This window comes from Larimichthys crocea, chromosome XII (assembly GCF_000972845.2).
Source record: "Larimichthys crocea isolate SSNF chromosome XII, L_crocea_2.0, whole genome shotgun sequence".
Taxonomy (NCBI): domain Eukaryota; kingdom Metazoa; phylum Chordata; class Actinopteri; family Sciaenidae; genus Larimichthys; species Larimichthys crocea.
Genome location: NC_040022.1, coordinates 26239766 through 26262169, shown reverse-complemented (window position 1 = coordinate 26262169; position 22404 = coordinate 26239766). Strand labels below are relative to the sequence as shown.

Here is a 22404-nt window from a genome sequence, read left to right as displayed (position 1 = left end):
CTTCACCCACATCAAGTCTCTCTGATCATATTCCACTTTATTAAAGTTCATAATTTGTTACCGACAGTACTAAAAATACAAAGAATGGTTTCACGGCATGAAAATATTAAATTACTGCAAATGAACACAACTGAACGGTCAGAGTATAAATGTACTAACTCACTGTTTAAATGTAAATATCACTCTGTACACAGTATATAACTGTATGAACAGCATGTATAGATTGTCATTGTTTAACATCTGCACAGAGGTTTGTTTCAAGCTTCGTCTTCTTGTTTTTAGCTGCATGTTTTTGCCTTTATAGTGACAAAAGAACAGAACAGTCCATGTGTTTACATACCTGTCCAACAAAACTGAATAAAATCCTAAATTACATTTCAGAATTTTAAGAAATTTAAGATATGCGATTCCTCCAAGTATCACGACAGGGAGGTTGAACAGTTCATATCAGCATGTACTGTGTTACTGTTTCATATATTCAAACCATGTAGTAAATTTTCACTTGAATTAGTTCTGGAGACAAAATGGGATAAAGAGCTTGGTTTAATTAGGAAATATTCCACAGAAGAAAAAAAACATCTGAATGTTTTCACTCCAGCAAACCGTCAGTAATCAAATATAAACTGCACGTCTGGTTCAAATCCTCACCAACCCCCAAATCTAATAAGTTTGTCCTGAAAGTATCGACATGAGTTACAGATCATTCTTAATTTGTAGCCACTTAAAGTTTAAATGTGAAGTTATTTTCTCTATAATTCTTATAAAAATAATAAACTCTGTCACTCTTTGCTTTTCTGCTTCTCTTTCTTCTCCTGAGCTTTTCGTCTCTGCCTGCCGAGCTGTCTGAAGAAGAGTCTCTTTGGGTTCAGTCCGTACGCCTTCAGTCTCTGTCGGCTGAACTCTCGGCCGCCGATTTTCACCCCAGCGACTCCCGATGTCGACCGCCCGCCTAGACGTTTCTTCTTCGGCCATGTCGGCCTCTCAGTCCTCTTTGTCACCTGAGTGGCTTCATCAGGAGTGACCTCGGCTGTCGGAGGCTCCTCTTCACGTTTCTTCTTCTTTGGTATCAGCACCTCCTCCTCCTCGTCTCCGGCCTCTCTGAGCGCCTGGACGAGTGTCTCGTCTGTCGAGTCCATCACAGAGGCCGCGGCGTCGTCTCCGTCCTCGCCTCCTCTGCTTTCGTTGTCGGCGTTCTTCAGACGATCACGTCGCTTCTTCCCGACTTTGCTCTTCGAATCTGCTGCCTCTTTATCCTCCCTGTAGGTGAAGTTCAGATGCCTAATTAAAAACACTGTCGTCATGGTGATCATTATGTTTGTGCGCTTTGTGTCGTACTCACTCAGAATAAACAGAGCTCAGGATCTCCCGCTTTCTTCTCTCATTCTGGGCTTTTATTTTGTAGTTCTTCAAGTCGCTCATCTCTTCCTTGTCAGACCTGAGAGGACAGAATAATAAATACTAGTAATAAGTTACCTGAGGCAGCAGAAACAGGTGAAACACTTTCAACGTGAACGATGAGTCAGCACCTGAACATGCAGGTCTTCTTCAGAGAGCACCACTGGTTCAGCTCTTTATCGTCCGCGTTTAAAATCTGAGTGAAGAGACAAAATCTTTCAGTTCAAACCAGCTCGTGTTCATCGGCTTTAAATACGTCACACTGGCTGTCGTGCGGTCTGCTCAGAGAGAAGATTAAAGTTCAGATCATTCCCTGGTCAGAGCTCTGCCCGGAGGAAGAGCAATACCAGGTCAGTCACCAAGACTCATCACTGCAGCAAACAAACATCCAGTCAGCCTGACCAGTGTTCGCTAAACCCCTCCCAACACAGAACGTCCAATTACAGCTCAGCATGGTGGCGGTGAAGTGAGTTGAGGTTTTATAGAGTAGAGAATGTAAAGCCTGACGTGGAGGGTGGAGGCTTAGCGAACAGTTATTCAGAGTTCGTGGAGGCGCTGACGGTCTCACCTCGTCCGTGGACAGACCGAAGTCATTGGAGAGAACCTGTCTGTATCGAAACCTGCACGGCAGGTCGTCGATGATGTCCTCGTAGTCCAGCTTGTAATACTCATCCAGGTACTGCTCGAAACTCTTCTCCTCTGGAACACAAAGACAGCCCACAGTTAAGAGAGCTACGGCACAGGCTGCGTGTCTGGAGACGTTTCAGCGAGACTTACGTGGATCGAACACGGGCTTGTTTTTAGTGACGACTTCTGCAAAGTGAGACTTTTTCTTCTTTTTGCCCATCTGAGGCAGATCCTCCTTCTGCAGCCGCTTCCTCTCCTTTTTGTTCTTCTTGGAGGTCGTCTGCTGGCTGGGATCGTAGTCTGCGTCCATCTGTTCAAACACAGAGACTTTCAGTGAGCCAGTTTAAAGATATCTGCGCCGTACAGCCGAGCTGATTAAAGATGCTTTAGTAAAATTTAAAGAGCTGACTTACGACGAAGCCTTCGTCGTCGCAGTGCAGCTCAGATGCGTTGTATTCTTCTTGTTCCTCTCCGGTCCAGGTGTCCCAGTTCCAGCGCTCTGTGCACAAACGTGTACATGGTCACACGGTGCCATCTACTTAAAATCCTCTGAACTTTGAAGCAGCAGATTTAAATCTTTAAATCCTGGACATAATTTAAGTTGTCGCCACCACAGACGCTTGAGTTAAAGAGCTCGAATCACTTCATTCAGATAAAACTACAAACACACAGCCTTACCTTCGAGTTCATCGTCGTCGTCAAACTGAGGCTTCTCAGCTTCGTCCTCTCCGTAATACTCATCTCCAAAGAACTTCTGCAAACACAAAGGAGGACACGACGAGTTTAAAAGCTTCTAAATAACTAGAAACACTCTCCTCTCTTGGTGAAGGTCTTCATGAACTAACACGTGTCGATGCTGGTTTAAATGCAGGAACTCTTGATTGAGAAGCAGCTGAGTCTAATCAGGCAAACACAGTTCACCTGTGAGAGTCAGGAGGTCACGTGACAGCAGCTCACATTTAAAGACACACGTGTCAAAGCTCCTATTGGTTGCTGACACTGTTCGTGTCATTGAGCGTCACTATTTGCACGAGCTGAGACTAAAAAACCTCTGATAGTATTAAAGAAATCTGATTTCATGTGAAGATGAGATGAGAACTTCTGACACCGAATCTTAAAGATGACGGGACAGACCTGTACGAGCTCATTCAGACATTAAATTTAACTTCACAGTCGCAGAGTGACGATGCCCATATCTGCAGACGCTCACCTGCATGAGCTGCTCGTGTTGTTGCGGATCAAAGTCTCCCTCCAGGTCGGCCTGACTGAAGGCGAGCTGCTCGTTGCCCGTCAGCTCCTGAAGTTTCTTCAGCTTCTCCATGATCTCGTTGCGCTTCAAGTTCTTCAGCTGCTTCAGCTGCTCTCGCTTCTGCTCTTTCTCCTGTTTGTTGGCGTAGAGAAAAGTTTATGAACTGTAAATAAATGAAGAGCTCGGTTAGATGTAGTTTCTACAACGATACGCACCTTTTCCTTCCTCTCTTTCACTTCCTCCCTTTTGCGTTTTCGTCGGTCGTCTTTGGAGCGTACGGAGGTGGCGATGCTGCGAGGGTACGTCTTGATCTCCTGAGCGTCGGGCTCCTCGAAGCGGAAGTTGTACTGTCTCTCAAAGTCGTCCTGCCGCTCCAGGAAAGTCTCTCCTTCCTCTTCAGAGTCGTCCACGTCATCCTGGACCACCTCGTCGTACGTCGGGATCCTTAAAAGCAACATTTTGTCATTTTTCTGAGCTGGTGTCGTGCCAGAACAGGAGCTGGCAATGTAACCGGGCTCAGCAGCGTCTGTGGACATAACGACGTGGTGGTGTTACATACCGTTCATCATCGTCGTCCTCGTTGCGGTAACCCTTGTTGAGGACGTAGTCTCTGAGGAAACGCTCCTTCTCGTCCAGCTCGGGGTCGTTCCAGTAGTCCCGTAAGTATTTCTGCGTCGACAGAAGCCGTCATGACTGAACAGGTGAAACACACTCACACTCTAATGTTTATATTTCACACACACACTCACCATGTCCTTCACCTCCTCCGGACCCTCGAGCTCAGCCTGACCTTTCAGCCACTCCACAAAGTCTGCGTCTTCTTTATCCTACAGACAGACAGACAGAGTTCATCCTGACCCGTGAGGCTTTCATACGTCTGTGTTTTAAGACGACTGCTAACAGTTTCTGACCTTCTCTTCTTGTGTTTTGATTCTCCTGGTCAGCAGCTGAGACTCTCCGTCTCCTTCACCGTCTTCGTCGTCCACATCGTCGTCGCTGTCCTGGACGAACTTACGGAAGCTGAAAAAGGGAACGATTTGTTTTCCGTAAACATTCTGCCACTTATTCAGTCGTATATCTTCAGATCGTGTCGAGGCTCACCTTTCCTTCAGCTGCTTCTGCTCCTGGATGTAGCTCGGAGAGGCTGCTCGCTGTGAAAGAAAACAACGATCGTTACTATGGCTTGGTTTTTTTTACGAATGCGTTTCTCCATATTCAAGGAGGTAACTCGCTCTCTAACCTCCATTCTCTTGGCGGCCTCCTCCTCATCCTCACTGTCGTCATCGTCGTCGTATTTACTGTGAAATAAGATAAAAGATCAGCTCTGTCGTCGATGTGACGGTGCGATCAAACACTGTAAACGATCATCAGCTCGCTCACCCTCCCTTTTCCAGTATGACTTTCCGTTCGTAGTCCTTCAGGTACATCGGCTTCACGGCTGTCTTCGAGGTCGACGGCTTCTCGTCGCGGGACGCCACTGCAAACGAGAGATTAAATAGAAAACAGAGATCTCCTACAGACTGTGTGTAACGCATCATCCCGTGTTAAAGAGTGTCTTTGTTTAATTCTCACCTTCTGAGTAAAACTTTGCATCCGTCTGGTAGATCTTCGGGTCTTTCTTCTTCAGCAGGGACAACGTTCTGTAAAAATCTCTTTCCACTTCAGGGTCCAGCTCCTGAGAGAAGGAGAGCAAAATACACGTGAGGCAACAACAATGAAAACACACACACACCGGTGTTACGGTTTAACAAGTGACCCTGTTAACTGGTGAATCCGTACAAATACGAACGCGTGTTTTTTTCTACATTAACGTAAAATTTCTTTCTTGTCTCGTCTGAGAGCTACGTCTAAACAACCTCTGTCACATCTCTACAACAATCTACGACTGGACGTCAGACAGTTTCCTTCAACTTCACTCAACAAAAACAGAAAAGTCCTCTGAGAGAAATTCCCAAAACAATCCAACACGTATCGATCTCCGATGCAGCAAATGTAGTCCTCTTCGACCGGTGCATTAAATTTAAGAATGCATCATCGTTCAAAGAGTACTACATGTACATGTAAGTCTACAGAGTCTGCAATTTTACGTTAAGAAACATTATTTTCAGGTTGTTGCGCTGTTTGTTGGCGTAACTTTGTCCTGTAACATCCATCTACAGGCAGTAGCTCAGCCCATAGAGACTTCTTTTTACTGCTTGCAATTTTAATGTTTTTATTTATGTTGTCACTGCTTTAAGTCTTTTATTTTGACATTTCCTGTCCTATCCCTCTCGTTTTAACGGCTGTCGTAGCTACGGCAACCACAGCTCAGCGTTCTGCCTCCAGTTAACACGGTCGCTCGTTGCACCGTGACACCGGCACGTTGTTTTGACGGTTGTAGTGTGTAAAGAGAGAAAACGCTCACTCACCACTTCACTGTCTTCAGAGCTGGACTCGGACGACTCGGGGTCGCTGTCATCGGCTCGGTCTCCATATCGGTCCTTCACTGCACACACACAAACACACATTAAACACAATAAACACACACACAATAAACACACACAATAAACACACACATTAAACACACACACATAATAAACACACACACATCGTGTCTGTTAGCCGCCGTTAGCTCGCGGTGTCACACTTACGTCTCTGCAGCTCTTCTCTCTGTCGATATTTGTCGTATTTCTGCGCGAACTGAGAGTTTATCTTTAACTCAGACTTTCCTGACATGATTTTTAAATTGAAAATGTAGTTTTTTTTATTTATTTATGATTTAAAACTACACGCTCGCGAGGAAGAAGTCATTCCAACTGCCACAGCGCGTGTGTGTGTAAGGATGATGAACCACGTGGTTTCCGGTGCTTACGTCATAGATGGAGTACACGGAGCGTCCTGCAGGGGGCGCTGCAGGATTAACACTAATACAGTTATATTAAAGAAATAATAATAATTATTATTAATATATTATGCAAATCTTTATTATATGTTGTTGTCTTTATATTATTGAGAAAAATATTTATAATTTTCCTAATTAACATATTTTATAACTGCATGCTAAAATAAGATAAAAACAACTGCCAGACTTTATTGATCTTATACTAAGATGTTGTTACAGCAGCTCAAAGTGCACAGGGTGCATAAAATAAATAAAATAAATCAATTTTAAAAAATGAAATAAAAAAAAATAGGAGTGGAGTGGAGCTCACTTCTTTATTCTCGAACAACAGAAAAAATATTAAAATATTATTTAAAAAAAATACATTTTAAATAAACCCCCTGAGAACAAATGAACTGACCTCCTGTTTCATGAATATTATAATATTTAATGAATTAAATAAATACTGGTTCATAACTTTAAAAAACAATAGGGTGTAGTATTTATTGTTAGAACATTTAAATGTATTGATGAAATGAAGCAGCAGCTCATTTCCTGCCTAACACCTCCTGGCTAATCCAAAAATCGGCAAAGATGTGGATCATCAGTGGACCTGAGGCGGGCTGAATAAACTGTAAATTCTGCATAACTTTAAGCCTCAATAGCCAGGGTAGAAACTTGGCTTGGGAACCAGAGAGTGGTCGGTTTAAGTCCAAGCAGTACAGATGGTGACCTTCCACCTATAAACACAGAGTTGTAACCACACACACTTTTTGATTTACCTCAAATATCAGCCAACATCAGTCCAACACTGTCTCTATCAGCGTTTATGAGCTGAGTCACTTACAGTAAGTGTGTAAATAACACACCATACAAATGGGGAAATAACATAATTGATTAGTACAGCGAGTCTGTATCACTAATCAAACAGGACGCTTCGCCCTCGCTGGATGTTTACTGGATGTGGGAAGAGGTAAGGGGGCGAATCTGAGTGACGGCTGAGGCCAAACAGGACAAGGTCAAGTCTGAGTCAGAGCAGGAAACATGATTTCACTGATTTTACACAGATATGTATCAAGACAGCATCTATACAGGTCAAATACATTGCTTTATTCTGCATAACTTTAAGCCTTAATATAACCTGAACAGGTGAGTTGTATATAAATTCACCCTAAATTAGCTATAGAGACCAAAACTGTTTTTTGTACCAGGCTGTAAACATGTTTATTTCTGCTGTGAAGTTGGACATTTGAACATGGGGACTTATGGAGACTGACTCACTTTTGGAGCCAGCCTCAAGTGGACGACAAGAGGAACTGCAGTTTTTTTGGCACTTTTTAAAGACATTTTTGTTTTTATCTTATGTAATTTGGCCTAGTTAAAGAGGGAAGGGAGTGAGGTCATCAGTGTTGTTAAATGCCTTTGAGTAACTATGAATCCAAATCTAAAGAAACATGTCCAAACAAATTAAAAATAAAAGTCTTTTCATGGATGTAGCCAAGATACCTGTGCATGTTATGATCCTTTCGCACTTGTCTTCTTGTATTATACATGTTAGAGTCTTTAAACCTAAAAACCTAGAGCAGGACTGTGGTCTTTATAATATTATTTATGGAGACTCAACAATTCCAACCATGAACAAACACTACACGACAATGGCAAGGAAATCTCAAGGAGACGACCACTTGGACATTCATTACTGCAGGTTTCTGGAGCAACATTGTCTTCTGAGCTTTGAGGATTTTTTTTGACTACCCAACAATTCCCACCATGAACAAGCACTTGGCAACAGCAGCAAGGAAAGATTTCCTTTAAGAGGCGGGAAAACCCAGAGCATAACTTGGATCATGGTGACAAATATCTTCCTCATTTCCTACCTAAAAAAGGCATAAATGGATAAAACTAGAAGGTTTTCTGAGGGGACAAACTTCATCTTCCTGTAAGAATGACGAGTTTCTGAGAGAATAAACTATAAAATCGATGATCTTCATATCGTCTGTGAACAAGTTTGTCAAATATTGTCAGCAGCCTGCAGGTCAAACTGCTGCCGCTGGTCTCTCTAACAGTCTGAGTAAAGGTCAGTGGTGGTTCAGGAACTGGGCACCCTGGACTGGTTTGTTTTGTTTATGTAAGATCAGGTGAGCTGTGGCGATCACATGTCTTAAATTTATTGGAACCTGCTCCGAAAAAAACAAAAAACGAGAGATATCCTGTTGATTCAACGTGATCGCAAAGAAGAAACACCAAATCATCTTCAGTTGTTTCACTTGAAGCCTGTGAGGGTGCCACGTTCTTTGTCTTTAGTGAAGTGGATGTTGAACCGAAAAACACATGTAGCGAGTGGAAAACATTCCCCGACTTCAGCAGAGTTTAATTCCATTCATCTGTGGAAGTAACTGGAACAATGCAGTCGAGTCGGACACGACCTCTGCAGTCACATTAATGATTAATGATGTCAACAGATTCAGATGAAGTTTATCTCTGAAACTTTCCCTGCAGTCAAACAAAAAACTGTGGACTGCAGAATCGGGAGCTGTTTTGACGGTGACGTTTGGACTCATTGACGACGCCGTGAATGTTAATCATATTTTGGGGGGAGGTATGTTTACCGTCATGCCTATAGACGTGTCACTGCATCTTGTGTTATCAGCTCAACACTTCCACTCTTCTTCAGCCTTGAACTTTGCACGTGACATGCCGACTGCCCACAGATCTGCCCGGTCACAAAGCTGTTTTGTTTCCCATCTCTAGCCTGATATTTGATCTTAACAGATGGGAACTTAAACTTCAAACTGCAAATTGATGTTTTCTGGTGTGATAAACACATCACAAATGTCTCTCTATCTTTGCTCTGGCTTGTAAAAAATACAAATAAGTTTAATAAACCTGATAATTTCATGTATTCAGGCTCTATTGGGGTGTTTAAACTTTCTGAAAGACTTCTCTTGTGTGTGTTGTTGCAACATTTCCCATATGTGATCTCCCAGCGCTGAAGAGTTTCTAAGAATCCACGTGGTTTTGTATTTCGCTGTGACGGCTCTACTTTCTAGGAAAAACGGCACGTTTTCCAGAGAAGTGCTACAAAAAAAAGAAGCAGAGGCAGCCCCTCGCTGAAAAACAGAGCGAAAAAAAAGACCTCACTGCACGTTTTTTTGCCATGTCTGCATACCAAAGACATCGAATGAAAACAGAAGACATCTTTTTTTTCAAAAATCTTCCAGCTGCCACGAAACACTGAGAAGGAAAGTAAGATTTCACAGAATTTAGTAAGACAGGAAAAAAAGGGGCCAACAATGTTTTTTGGGGAAAGGACAAATCACAGCTTTTTAACTTTACAAGAGTTTTTGCTCATAAAGAAATTAAGTTCAAATAAACACCCAGTTTCTTACAGATGTTAACAGTTACATCGTTTAAGGAGGTGATTCCCCACCAGGGACCACCCAGAGGTTTTTTCTGCGTGTGCCAGTGTTTGTTGAGTGTAAGTGATGGAAACCTGGTTCATCCATTTTGGGGCATCAGTAGCTCAGTCTGTCAGGCCTTAGCTTGGAGAACCGGTGTGATCAATTCAGACCCAGCATGGACCAAAGTATAAACGATGGTGCCAGCTCACCTCCTGGGCACTGCCGAGGTGACCCAGAGCAAGGTACCAAACCCCTAACTGCTCCCAGGGCACCGCTATGTTACGTTACGTTACGTTACGTTACGTTAGTTCAAGACTAAAAAAGGTCAAGAGTTTGATATGACTGTTAATAGGTTAAAAAAACAAACAGTCAAATTAAAGTAAACTCAAAACCTATAAATTTATTGACATTTCAAGGTTTTGCGGAGAAATACTGTTATTTTACAGATTTTTTAGTTACATATTTAATTACAGATAATTACTGTCATGTTATATAAATTTGAATGTAATTTGAGAAAGCCGAGAAACTACTGTATAAATAATACAATGATAACATGAGAAATAACTAATTTGTCATTGTTGGCACAATAATTAAAAAAAGTAATAGTCTGGTTGTTAGTTTACAGATAATGTTTGTAATTTAACTGATTTGTATACAATGTAAAAAAAAAATACAGAAAACTACTGTAAAAAGTTATTTCCATAAAACTATGGGTTTTTTTTTACAGTGTAGATTACCTGTATGTAGATGTTTTCTGTTTTTTTATTTTCACCAATCAGAGCATTATTATTAAAAATTACAACTTTTTAAAACATTTTTCTCAAAGTACTCATAAAATGAGAAATAACTAATTTGTCATTTTGTTTGGTTGTTAATTTACAAATAATGTAATTTTACAATAAATAAAAAACGGATAACTACTGTAAAAATGTAGCTATTGTCTATAAATGTACATTGTTTGTTCATCAAAATAAATTCAGACATGCGTTTTCAAAAACTGGAGCCAGAAACGTGATTCTATAATAAATAGAAGCATTTATTTATGTACAACAAAACAAAACACTAAAAACACTGACATCAATAAACAAAAAACAACTGAAAAGAACAAATATTTACATTTATGAACAATATATTTACAGGTTTAATCTGCACTGTTAGTCTGTGAATGTAAAATTACTTTATGTACATCTTCACAAGCACTTTTTTTTTTTTTAAATCTAAAAAGCCTCTCAGCGGTCATTAATCTTTGTTACGTGTAACCTCACCTGCATGTAACACATCCCTCAAACTATTCACTGTAAACACGTCGACACGCTGATTTTAAACATATCTACTGAGTTCAATAGCACCAACATGAACATGTGAACAGGACATGTCATTAAAAAGGCACACGTGTCAGCTATTCAAATAAATGAGCTCAAACGGCCGCCGACAGGGCACATGGCTGTCTTTTGTCAAGGAATGCTGCTATAAGGCGAGTTGAGGTTGTGGTCCTGAGGGAGGATGTAAATATACACGTGAGCATTAGGCACGGCCCCCCATCGGTCACACGTGGTTGCATAAAAAAGCTTTTTCCGGCCTTTGAGGAATGTACTGGACCTCCTAAAGGAGGCCATGGGTAAGAAAATTTAAAGATGCCTCTTCAATGCACAGACAGCCGATCACAAATCAAGAGAATGGAGCTGAAAATCAAGGCACAGACACAATGTGTATTCTTTGAGATCAACTACACAGATGTCTTTAGGTCCCCACGGGTGAGATTTCTGCTCCACTACTGAGGCAATAGCTGGTGTAAAACTCGGATTTATTGGGGTCGTACTGCTTAAACTGGCAGACACATAATATTTGCCGAGAATTTGATGAAAAGATTGACTCCATTCTCATGTTTGTACGTTAAGTATAATGCTTGACGTGTAAAGTAATTGACTTAGCTTAGCATAAAGGTCAGGTTCAGATTTTCTTGTTTCTGAAGAACTAAAGAGGAACAGTTTGGGGAAATGTACTTATCAGCCTTTTGGGCCGAGAGTTAGATGATGAACTCTCATTGATTATCAGGCTGGAGGCAGTGATTAGCTTAGCTTAGCATAATGACTGGAAACAGATGGAAACAGCTAGCCCTGCTCTGTCCAAAAGTAAAAACCATCATCTATAAAGTTCACTAATAAATATATTTCTGTTATTTATTCTGTTCGACAACCACCAATCAAAAAATAACGGCAATTTTTAGGCAACTGTGTACTGGACTATTTCTTGGCCAGGAGTGGTTGCAAGCCAAATACTAGAGACTCCATGAAGTGTGTTGAATAATATACGTGTATAAAAAGTTGCTGGTTGGTTGATAGACAGAGTTTAGTTACCCCTTGCCTCCAGTATTTTAGCTAAGCTACCCTAATCTGCTTTATATTTACTGTACAGGTAAAAAGGACCAATAAAAGTAATAAAAAAAGTTTACATCTCTCTCTCATTTGTGAGTTCTACCTTGCACAAGTTGTTCCCAATCATAACCTGCATCGAGTGACCTCACTTCAATGGTTTTAGCGGCTTGAAAAACACGACATCATAAAGACATTAACAATGACACAGTCCACCATCATCAGCATCACAGTTAAGTTAATGGGTAAAAAAAACAACAAAAAAAAACACGTTAGACTGAGGAATCCATCATCGGATGATTTGGTATGATTTTCTGAGGAATGAATTCAGTCGAATGTTAAGTTGATGGAAAAAAAATGTGCATGCTTCACCCTGTGTTTTTTCCACCGTATAGTGCTGTGAGGATATAGTGGTTCAAGTGGTTGTCTGCTACTGGCTTTGACTTCCATATCTTTGTGCTGTGTGAGGTAAAAAAATACAAAAAAAAAGGACGTCTAAAGGTAGCTTATCAACGAGGCTCTTCACTCCACTCCATCAACATTTTTCAGTTTTCCGTGAAGGCTGGATTGTCCGCCTCTTCATCCAAGCTCACAACTTGTCTCTGATAGGACAAATAGAAAGGATGTTAGACATGACGCATACTGTAAAAGAAACGTATGACGCTAGTGACTCCTCTTTAGACTCACCTTTGGGTAGGAGTAACCGTCGGGGCTGTTGCTCCTCCAAATGTGCACTTGGTCCTCAGTAGTTTTCTGATAGACCGGGTTGTCAAAGTGAATCGTGTTGGTGTTCTTCAACCTGTAGCTCCTCCATAGCAGCACGGCACCAACAGCCACCAGACAAATGATGGCTAAACGGGGAAGATATAAAGAGAGATGAGATATGATGGTTGATATTTCAAATATTTTTCTGTGAAGTAGCTGACAAAGCAACTCACCAAGAGGTAAAACAATATACAGAGCGACTGGGGTGGTGGAGGCAGTGTTGGGTACAACTGCAAATCCATGTCGGGTATCTGAAGGAAAGGTAAACACAAGAAAATAAGTTAATGATACATGAAGCCAACAACAATACACGTTGTACATATGTCAGGGACTTCAATTGTACGTCAACTTGCCTGGAGTAGTGACTGGAGCCGCTGTGGTGGTCTGGGTAAATTTAGGCCTCACTTTCTGCGGTGTCGTAGTCCCAATTTCAGGTGTGGTCGTCCTTACTGGAGGCTTAATGGTGGTGGTGCGTGGCACTGGCTTGGCTGCAGTGCTTGCCATTCGGATGGGCACTGTCGTGGTGTGAACCTGGGGCTTGGCTGTGGTGCTGGCTGGCGCTGGTGGCTGACGAGGAGGGCTAGTAGGTGGAACTTGAGGCTCCATGGGTGCTTCAGGTGTTGGCACAGCTGTTGACGTACAACATGATTATGATACGTTATGACTTTGTCATTTTCACCTCTGTATTGCACTACAGTATGTTTACTCTTTGGTGATTTACATACCAGGTACACATGTCCTCATATCCCTGGCTAGTATCATGTTATCTGGACAGACACATGTGTATTTGGGCGGATGTCTTCCCACTTGAGGAGCTCCCAAACACATGAATTCACATGCGGATACCTGACACCAATCTCTGCCTGTGATGGAAAAATGTTAGTTTAGTTTGACAAGCCAACCAAATTACTATAAAAACAGTTTGTAATAGCCTATAAAGACGTTAAAAATATAATTATTATTCAGTATTTTTCCCCAACAAGATTGTTTTACAGTAGCAAACGTGAGATTTGAGGATCCATGAGTTAGAGGGGCCTTAGCATGCAATATATGGGAAACGTCTAAATGAAAAACGTCTAAAACGTCTAAACGCCTAAATGAAGTAATGATATACAAAAGATAAGTGGTTTATTGATAAGAACCAATGGATAAAGATGTGGTCAGAAAGGAACCTCCATTGAATTGGCAATGAAACCACAATGTTGGGCCAATATTCAACATTCAATAAAAGGTCAACATCGTTGTGACACAAACTGAACACTTTGTGGAAGTGGTGTCTCTTACCAGCCGGTTGTTTGAGGTTATGGTAGAGAATAATGTCTTCCGGGGATGCCAGGTGCTCTGCCAATGGTGTAATGTCACCACCTGTCAGCCTGTTTGCACTGAGGATGGCGTTATTACTGACGTCCGTCCAGAAAACTCTTTCCTGGAAGCACAAAAACAACCAAGCTAATCTTTAAGAGATTGCGGAGAGTTGTAGTAGTAGTAGCAGTGAGGTATACCACTGTTTGCACATGTAGTGAGGAGTTTATGGCATGCTGTATTTGACAGGCTCTGGGTTTATGTGTAACAGAGTTTATCAGGTGGTAAACATTTACCTCAAACACAGTGAGTCCCAGTGGGTGAGCCAGCTTGTCTTCATCAATGATGAGGGTGCGTCGACCACCGCCCTGCACATCGATACTGGAGAGGGTGTGCAGCTTAGAGTCCACCCAGTAGAGCCGCTGGTTCAGCTGGTCTGAGGAGGAAGCAGAAAGGTCAGACCGGAGTGACCCATGACATTCAAATGAATAGATAACAATTTGAAACCAGAGGGTCATGAATGGTGGTGTTTACCAAGTGTAATCCCGTTAGGCCACACAATGTTGTCCGTGACCAGAGCAGTGCGATCCCCTCCGTTGAGACCTGCCTTCTCGATCTTAGCTGGATTCCCCCAGTCCGTCCAGTAAATGAAGCTGGGAAGAAATATATATGTTTTTTATAACACATTATAGACTAAAAATAAAAGACAGTCTTGAAAGGATTCATGCTTTTATAAGTTCTTTTCGACGTACTTGCTGTGGGGGTCGACCACGATAGCACGGGGTTTCGTTAAGTCTCGGTGGAAGAGAGTCTTGCGACGCTGACCATCAGCGGTTACCACAGAGATGGTGCTGCGAATGCTGTCAGTCCAATACAAGTTGCCATGGATCCAGTCAAAAGCAATGCCTTCAGGGGCGTCAATGTCGCTATCCATGACAGTGCTGTGCTGAGTGGAGTCTTCGGCCGAGTCCATCTGAGCTCTGGATTGAAAAAACGAAGCATTGGCGTCAAGCAGGAGTGAAGAAAAACAAGCAAAAACTTCCATTCTGATTTTGTTCTTGCTCACCTGTAAATCTTCTTTTGGGAGATGTCCGACCAGTAGATCTCGTTGGTGGCCATGTTCATGTCGAGAGACACAACGTTCTTTAGACGGGGGATCACTCTGGTGTACTCGCTTTTGTCCAAAGTCATCTTTCTTACTTCATGACGATTGGTGAAGAAAAGGTAGGCTATTGTACCTGTAAAGTCAGAGTGGACATGAGTGGAGGTTATTTTTTTTATAACCTACAGTTAGTATGTGAGTTGTGAAATGTTTTGATGATTGGTACACCCAAATGTTGCATGAGCCAGTGGTTAGTTGGTCATCGATCATTACTCCTAAGTTTCTTGCTACCCTGGTAGTGAGACATAGGGAGTATATTTTGATGCTGATGTCATGGTGTAAAGTAGGTTTGACTGGGAGGACCAGAAGTTCAGTTTTTGAGAGGCTGGTGTGCCTTCATCCATGTAGATATGTCTAAGAGGCGAGGAGTCATTAATTGGAAAAGACAGATAGAGGTGAGTGTCATCTGCATAGTGGTGATATGAGAAGCTATGAGAGATAATCCTTGATGTTTTTTGATGACTGAGTACCACTTCTACCACGGTGTTATTTTCTTCTGGTGTCTTTTAATGTAATATTCTCTCAGTTGAAGAAATCTAAACAACTCTTAAGTGCAAATCTGTCCTTCAAATCTTAAAAATGTTTTCCATTTTCAGCAGTCATTCCTTTCGTTCATCTACTCTTTAAATGTTAATCATACATCCCTGGTTTAGATTCACCATCTAGAGCTGTACATTGTAACATTTTGTTGTCTGCTTTTCCTTTTCTGAAAACAAAGACAAATAGAGCTGCTATTTACCGGTGGCCTTGCAGGCTTTGGTTGCTGGGTCAACTTGGTAACCCTCCTGGCACTGGCATTTGTAGCTGCCGATCTGGTTGATGCAGATTTGGCTGCAGGTGTCCGGGTCGGCACACTCATCGATATCTGATTCAAAGAAGAAGAACAAAACGAAATGTGACGAAAACATCAGCAATGCTGAATCACTGTGGTGGTCTGACAGCACAGACAGTCCGAGCCAGAGTAAACAGATCACTTGGCATCTGTTTAATTTGGCTGTTAATGCGACTGAAGTTCATGTTAGCAGAGAACATGGATGTTCATTTCTAAGAGTAACCGTGTGAGGGGATGTTACCTTCACAGCGTTTTTTGTCAACCAGGCGATATCCAGTGGGACATAGGCACTCATAGCCGATCTTCAGGTCATTGCAGATGTGAGAGCAACCACCGTTGCCGAACACGCATTCATTGGAGCCTGCAGGAGATGAACAGTAACTAGCACTCTTAAGCTGCAGACACTCTCATTAAATACAAAAAGGTAGTAATTAAGCAGACAGGCCTCCGTACTCACCACATTCCCGAAGAGGTTCATCTGACCAATCCCTGCAGTCACGCTTCTTGTCACAAACCCTTTCCATGCTTATACATTCCCCACTGCGACACTTAAACCTGGTTGGACCTTCACAGTGGGTCACTGTGCAAGATAAATGGTAATTAGAAATTCAGTCACAGAGACAAACTAGAAATTTGGAGTTCATTTGGCTGCGACCAAGACAGGAAGGGTAGGGAAAGTGATTCTTACCATTGACGCAACCGGATTCATCACTCCTGTCCCTGCAGTCGTAGTGGTGGTTGCACTGGCGGCTACCATGGATGCAAGTGCCATCACCACATTGAAACTCATCAGGACCACAGGTGGGATGAGCTAGAGGAATAACCACACGAGATGAAGACTTGAAACTAGTCACAGCATGTGATCAATAGCTAAACAAGAATTTTGCAACCATTCCTTACCACAGTTAGCCTCGTCTGATCGATCGAGGCAGTCGTCTCCGCCGTCACACTTCCAGCTGCCGTGGATGCACTCTCCGCTGCCGCATCTGAACTCCAGGGATGAGCACTGGTGGGCAGCAGGAGTGCTGGGTCTCTTTGTACCGCAGTTCTGGGGCCACTCATCCGAGCCGTCGGTGCAGTCGCTTTCACCGTCGCAGACCCACAGGCGCGGGACACAAACGGTGTTGTTGCACTGGAAGGACGTCGAGGTGCAAGTGACAGGCGGGCAGGAGGCCTCGTCGCTGCCGTCGTCACAGTCCGCCTCGTCGTCACACACGAAGGAGGACGACACGCACTGGCCGCTGCTGCAGCGAAACTCTGTGTTTGTGCACTGCTTTGGCGCTAAAAGAGAGGAGATGCAACATATTAGCTGGGCTTGATGCTTGGCTGTTAACAAAGTTGTCGACTCGCCAGTTTTTGATCATAAGTAATGTAATTATAACAAATGCACCTGTAGTGTTGCTTTAACTTTACTTACCACAACTCTCTTCATCAGCTCCATTCTCACAGTCAGCTTTCCCATCACAGCGCCAACTGTTCGGCACACATTGGTTAAGGCGGTCGGCGCAGCTGAACTCTGTCGGTCTACACGTTTTTGACACTGGAAGTGAAATACGCAGCAAAATCATTAGACTGGGGAATTGTCGGATTGACATATATTTGTGCAAAGTCAATGATACTCACTGCAGGTACCGGGAAGTTCGTCTGTGCCGTCTCCGCAGTCATCTGTGCCGTCGCACACCCATCTGGCTGTGATACATCTCCCATTTCCACACGAGAACTGCGTGGCTCCACATGTTGTCAATGCATCTATGACAGACAGATATAAACACACCGTTCAGCTAAAAGGGCGATTGTTTTAGTTATCATCTATCAAGGAGCAGTAGAGAAGGACTCCTCATAAACACAGACACGGCTGCAGATGAAAATCAGCGAAGTTACAGTGGATAATAACTCTGCAGAAATTAAACAAGACTATGTGTTATGGTAGCAACTCTGTGAGGCTGTGCAGTGCTTCCAGCTTACATGTTGATGTTCACCATCTTAGTTTAGCGTGTTAACAAGTTTTTTTTTGAGCTGACGATGATGCTTGAACGGAAAAGTTATGGGATCACCAAAGTTGTTAAAATTCATCCCGAGAGGGGCATGAATATTTGCACCGAATTTAATGGTAATCCATTCATTAATTGGTGAGACTAATTAAGATTTTATCATTGAAGTTGGTAGGATTCATCATCTGAGGATTATGAATTTACTGTATGTACCAGATTGTCTCGCAATCCATCCAATTTTAGTCAAGACATGACACTAAAAACAAAAAGGTCAACCTCATGGTGGCACAAGAAGAAAGGTTAGTAGAGTAGGGTTCATCCTCTGGGCACCATTAATAACCATTATGTACAGATTTTAAGGCAATCCATCCCATATTTATCAAGACATGAAACTCTGTTGGTGGTATTAGGGGAAAGTTCAAGGGAACAACAAAGTCTATAGGCTTCATCCTCTGGGTACCATGAATATACCCTGTGTAGCAAATTTCAATGCAATCCATTCAATATTAGCCAAGACATGTCACTAAAAAACAAAAAGTCAACATGCTAGAGGAAAGTTCAAAAGGAACAGCAAAGGCTATATGCTTCATCCTCTGGGGACCTTGAATGTCTGTACAAAACGTAGTAGCAATCCATCCGGCAGTTGTTGAGATTATTAGTCAAATGGACAAATGTCAACCTCATGTTAGCACAATAGGAAAAGTCAGTAGAATTCACCCTCTGGGGACCATGAATATACTCTATGTACCAGGTTTTCTAGCAATTCATCCAATAGCTACTACAAAATTTAAAAAGTCTGGCTTGTGGTTCTAGAGGACAGTTTAGGGGAACAACAACATCTGTAGGCTTCATCCATCTGGAGACTTTGTATATCTGTACAAAATTGAATGGCCATATATGGTTGTTGAGATATTTCAGTCTTATTTATTTATTATTTCATTTACATACCTCCCGTGACAAAATCGGGTCACAAATCACAGGTATCGTAAAGAAAGCTGGTCTCATGTTCACTCGTGTTTCCCCCAGTTGGGTTTTATTACAGTCCAGGAGGGGCCGAGTCTTACATGTGCCAGAGCAGAGAGAGGTGGGCTGGGTAGGTAATTACTCTGGCATGACACACATATGAACAAACGCACACGTGCCTGTTGGTACATGTTTAAATGGGGCAGATAAATAGTTAAACCACAAGTCAAACAAGGTTACTTACTCTATGTGTGTAAGCAGTCCAGCTTTATCAGGGAGCTGCTGCTGATATGCCAATTTCATAATCACAATAGGAATCTCATTTACCAGTGTTTATGGTCCCCGAACCTCTAATCTTTAATGGATTTGAAGAAGCCATTGAACTGAAAGCACCAATTAAACCATACTAGAGGCTGGAAGGCCACCTGTTTCTGACAAAGTCCAACGGAAGTTTTAAGCATCTTCATCGCCTTCAAGAGCAAGAAAATTGTGATTAAATATTAATTTACCTATAAGAACATATGGCACAAAAGAAAACTCATAAATTGTGCATGGCTGTGAGCGTCCTACAGTGTGGTGAAGTCAAACATCTGGTCATGGTTGGCAGTTTAAACAAGGGCGGGCTTGTTTTCTCGAAGCTTCTGCAGGTTGCGGAAATGTTTTCTGACCCTTTACGGTAGAAATATTTGATACAACCCTCAATAAACGCAGTCATTTAGGTGTTATGGCTTGTAACTGTTAAGACAATCTTGTTTTTTATGACTACAAGTGAAAGGCTCGCCCTTCACATAAAGATAATCATCGGTTTTATGTTGACAAACCGGCTCTTAGCAAACGGATATCTTTGATTGTAACACAAAAGAAATAAAAGAGAAACTCAAGAGACACTTTTACTTTTCCCTGAATGGTGCATTGTTCCCTGAATTGAAGTTCCACACTGTCTATTTACTTATAGAGCTTAAAGTTCAGACCTTGACAGGCAAACTCTTATTGATCGAGTCTAAATGAGTGCACGCAGAGGTGGAAATAACAAATGTTTGTAGTCCGTTCTGTGACGGCTGGTGTGTTTAATTTATCGGCCATGAGCCGAGCAGACAGGAGACTTCTTCGAAAAATATAATTGAAAATATTAAAAGGTAGATTTGCAGATTGAGATTAACACAACCGTCCAATGCTTAGCCCTCCCATTATCTTCTTGTTCTTCTTCTAATCCTTCTAGTTTATGGTAATAAAAAATAAAGGATTCCTCTTTAAAAGAGATAATGTATCACTGAATAGTGTCAACCTCATGATGGCACAAGAAGAAAGTTCAGGGAAAGTCTGTAGGCTTCATCATCTGGGGACCATGAATATACTGTATATACTAGGTTTTCTAACAATCCATCCAATATTTGTAGAGATATGATACTAAAAAACAAAAATATCAACATGCTGGTGGCACCAAATGGAGGTTCAGTCAAACAACAGTGTCCATATGATTCATCCTCTGGGGATGATGAATGTCAAAACAAAGACAGAATTGAATGGCAACCCATTCAACAGTTGTTGAGATTTTTGATTTTACTCATCTGGACAAATGTCAACCTCTTGATCTTGCACAATAAGAAAAGTCAGCAGGATTCAGCCTCTGGGGACTATGAATATACTGTGTGTACTGTGTGATTCATCTTTTAAAGAGATAATGTATCACTGAATAGTGTCAACCTCATAATGGCACAAGAAGAAAGTTCAGGGAAACAAAGTCTGTAGGCTTCATCATCTGGGGACCATGAATATACTGTATATACCAGGTTTTCTAACAATCCATCCAATATTTGTAGAGATATGATACTAAAAAACAAAAATATCAACATGGTGGTGGCACCAAATGGAGGTTCAGTTGAACAACAGTGTCCATATGATTCATCCTCTGGGGATGATGAATGTCAAAACAAAGACAAAATTTAATGGTAACCCATCCAACAGAGATTTGATTTGATTTCACTCATCTGGACAAATGTCAACTTCTTGATGGCACAATAAGAAAAGTCAGCACGATTCAGCCTCTGGGGACCATGAATATACTGTGTGTACTGTTTGATTCATCTTTTAAAGAGATAATGTATCACTGAATGGTGTCAACCTCATGATGGCACAAGAAGAAAGTTCAGGGAAACAACAAAGTCTGTAGGCTTCATCATCTGGGGACCATGAATATACTGTATATACCAGGTTTTCTAACAATCCATCCAATATTTGTAGAGATATGATACTAAAAAACAAAAATATGCTGGTGGCACCAAATGGAGGTTCAGGGGAACAACAATGTCCATATCATCTGGACAAATGTCAACCTCTTGATGGCACAATAAGAAAAGTCAGCAGGATTCAACCTCTGGGAACCATAAATATAATGTATCACTGAAAACATAAGTTTCCAGTATGTTACATTCCTTATATCACTCTAACAGTTACACACCGAGAAGGAAAAACGTTGAGTATTTCACAACACGAATTGGGGACAGGCGACGTTTCAACACTGTGATTGGTTTGGAGATGCGAAACCAGTTCCAACATGTTTCGTCACACACCATTTCCAAGAACCAACACACAGGGAACAGGTCCGACAGTGACTTCACATCAAGACGTGAGCGACACAATGCCTGTTTGTATTAGAGGATGGGTTCCATTCACTTTCCACAGAAACAGGGCGTTTCAGGTGATTGCAAACCGGCCGAGGATTGCATCATGTAGCAGCTCGATACAGTGATTTTTATTTAAATGCAACCGGCGCCTGGTTCCCACATTATGAATGGCGGCAGCTTTAAAAAAGGCAGCAGCCGGCTTTTCATCTTTTTTGAGTGTATTCACACTGCTCAACGCTCATTGGCTGCTGCATGAAAAGCACAAAACATGCAGCTTCATTCAAAAAAACGGCAAAGGAAAGATTTAAAAAAAAAATATATATATATATATATATACAAATGTAAGCTCTAAAAATAAACACACATGATGACTTATGGAGGATTTAAAAATATCTGAGGTGGAGCTGCTGGGAAATATTCATTGAGAAAGAAATGGAGAGGTTTGACCTACATTCACTGAATATTTGCGCCCTCCCCCCATCACCTTGCATCCGGTGCTGTCAGAGGAGTGGGTAATTTAAACCTCTGCTCACAGTCATGGTCATAATCTTAAAAAATACACATTTGTATCAAGCTGCAGCTCTAATTAACACAAAAAAAATTAATGACTAATTAAAAATGAAATAAAATGAACTTACTTGTCTGATCAAGGCAGCAGATGAGAAACAACAAAAACGCAAAAAGCGACCGGATCATGATTTTTAGCCGCACACTCATTAAAAAAACAAAAAACAAATAAAATAAATGTTTAACTGTGATGGAGCTGCTGGGACTAGATTGTTGCTCCGCCGTGTTAAAGATGCTCCTGCTGCTGGATGGTCTATGGACTGATGCTCACTGCACACTGTAATGTTTGACAAC

The 22404-nt window shown here is 41.8% G+C and overlaps 2 protein-coding genes and 1 non-coding gene across 3 annotated transcripts; all 3 read right to left on the bottom strand.

The window, feature by feature from the left end:
* Window positions 1-20: 20 nt before the first annotated feature.
* Window positions 21-6111, bottom strand: kri1 (KRI1 homolog). The gene is made up of 18 exons (XM_019269490.2): window positions 5902-6111; window positions 5680-5756; window positions 4844-4946; window positions 4652-4748; window positions 4512-4569; window positions 4373-4422; window positions 4183-4291; window positions 4021-4098; window positions 3831-3940; window positions 3487-3715; window positions 3233-3403; window positions 2701-2776; window positions 2436-2521; window positions 2173-2332; window positions 1964-2094; window positions 1527-1591; window positions 1340-1435; window positions 21-1257 (listed from the first exon to the last, which is right to left on the bottom strand). Exons 1-18 carry the CDS (start codon window positions 5984-5986, stop codon window positions 780-782), a joined length of 2259 nt encoding a protein of 752 aa, XP_019125035.2. The 5' UTR covers window positions 5987-6111; the 3' UTR covers window positions 21-779.
* On the bottom strand, window positions 1674-1772 carry LOC113747186 (Z30 small nucleolar RNA). Its single transcript, XR_003463428.1, has one exon. It is a non-coding gene; the product is annotated as a Z30 small nucleolar RNA (small nucleolar RNA).
* Window positions 6112-10718: 4607 nt separating the features above from the next.
* On the bottom strand, window positions 10719-22404 carry ldlra (low density lipoprotein receptor a). The gene is made up of 18 exons (XM_010747396.3): window positions 22182-22404; window positions 17589-17714; window positions 17383-17505; window positions 16866-17246; window positions 16654-16776; window positions 16423-16545; window positions 16207-16326; window positions 15873-15998; window positions 15038-15209; window positions 14724-14951; window positions 14506-14624; window positions 14268-14407; window positions 13954-14095; window positions 13395-13532; window positions 13023-13298; window positions 12843-12920; window positions 12592-12755; window positions 10719-12506 (listed from the first exon to the last, which is right to left on the bottom strand). The coding sequence occupies exons 1-18, from the start codon at window positions 22258-22260 to the stop codon at window positions 12450-12452; spliced, it is 2715 nt and encodes a 904-aa protein (XP_010745698.3). The 5' UTR covers window positions 22261-22404; the 3' UTR covers window positions 10719-12449.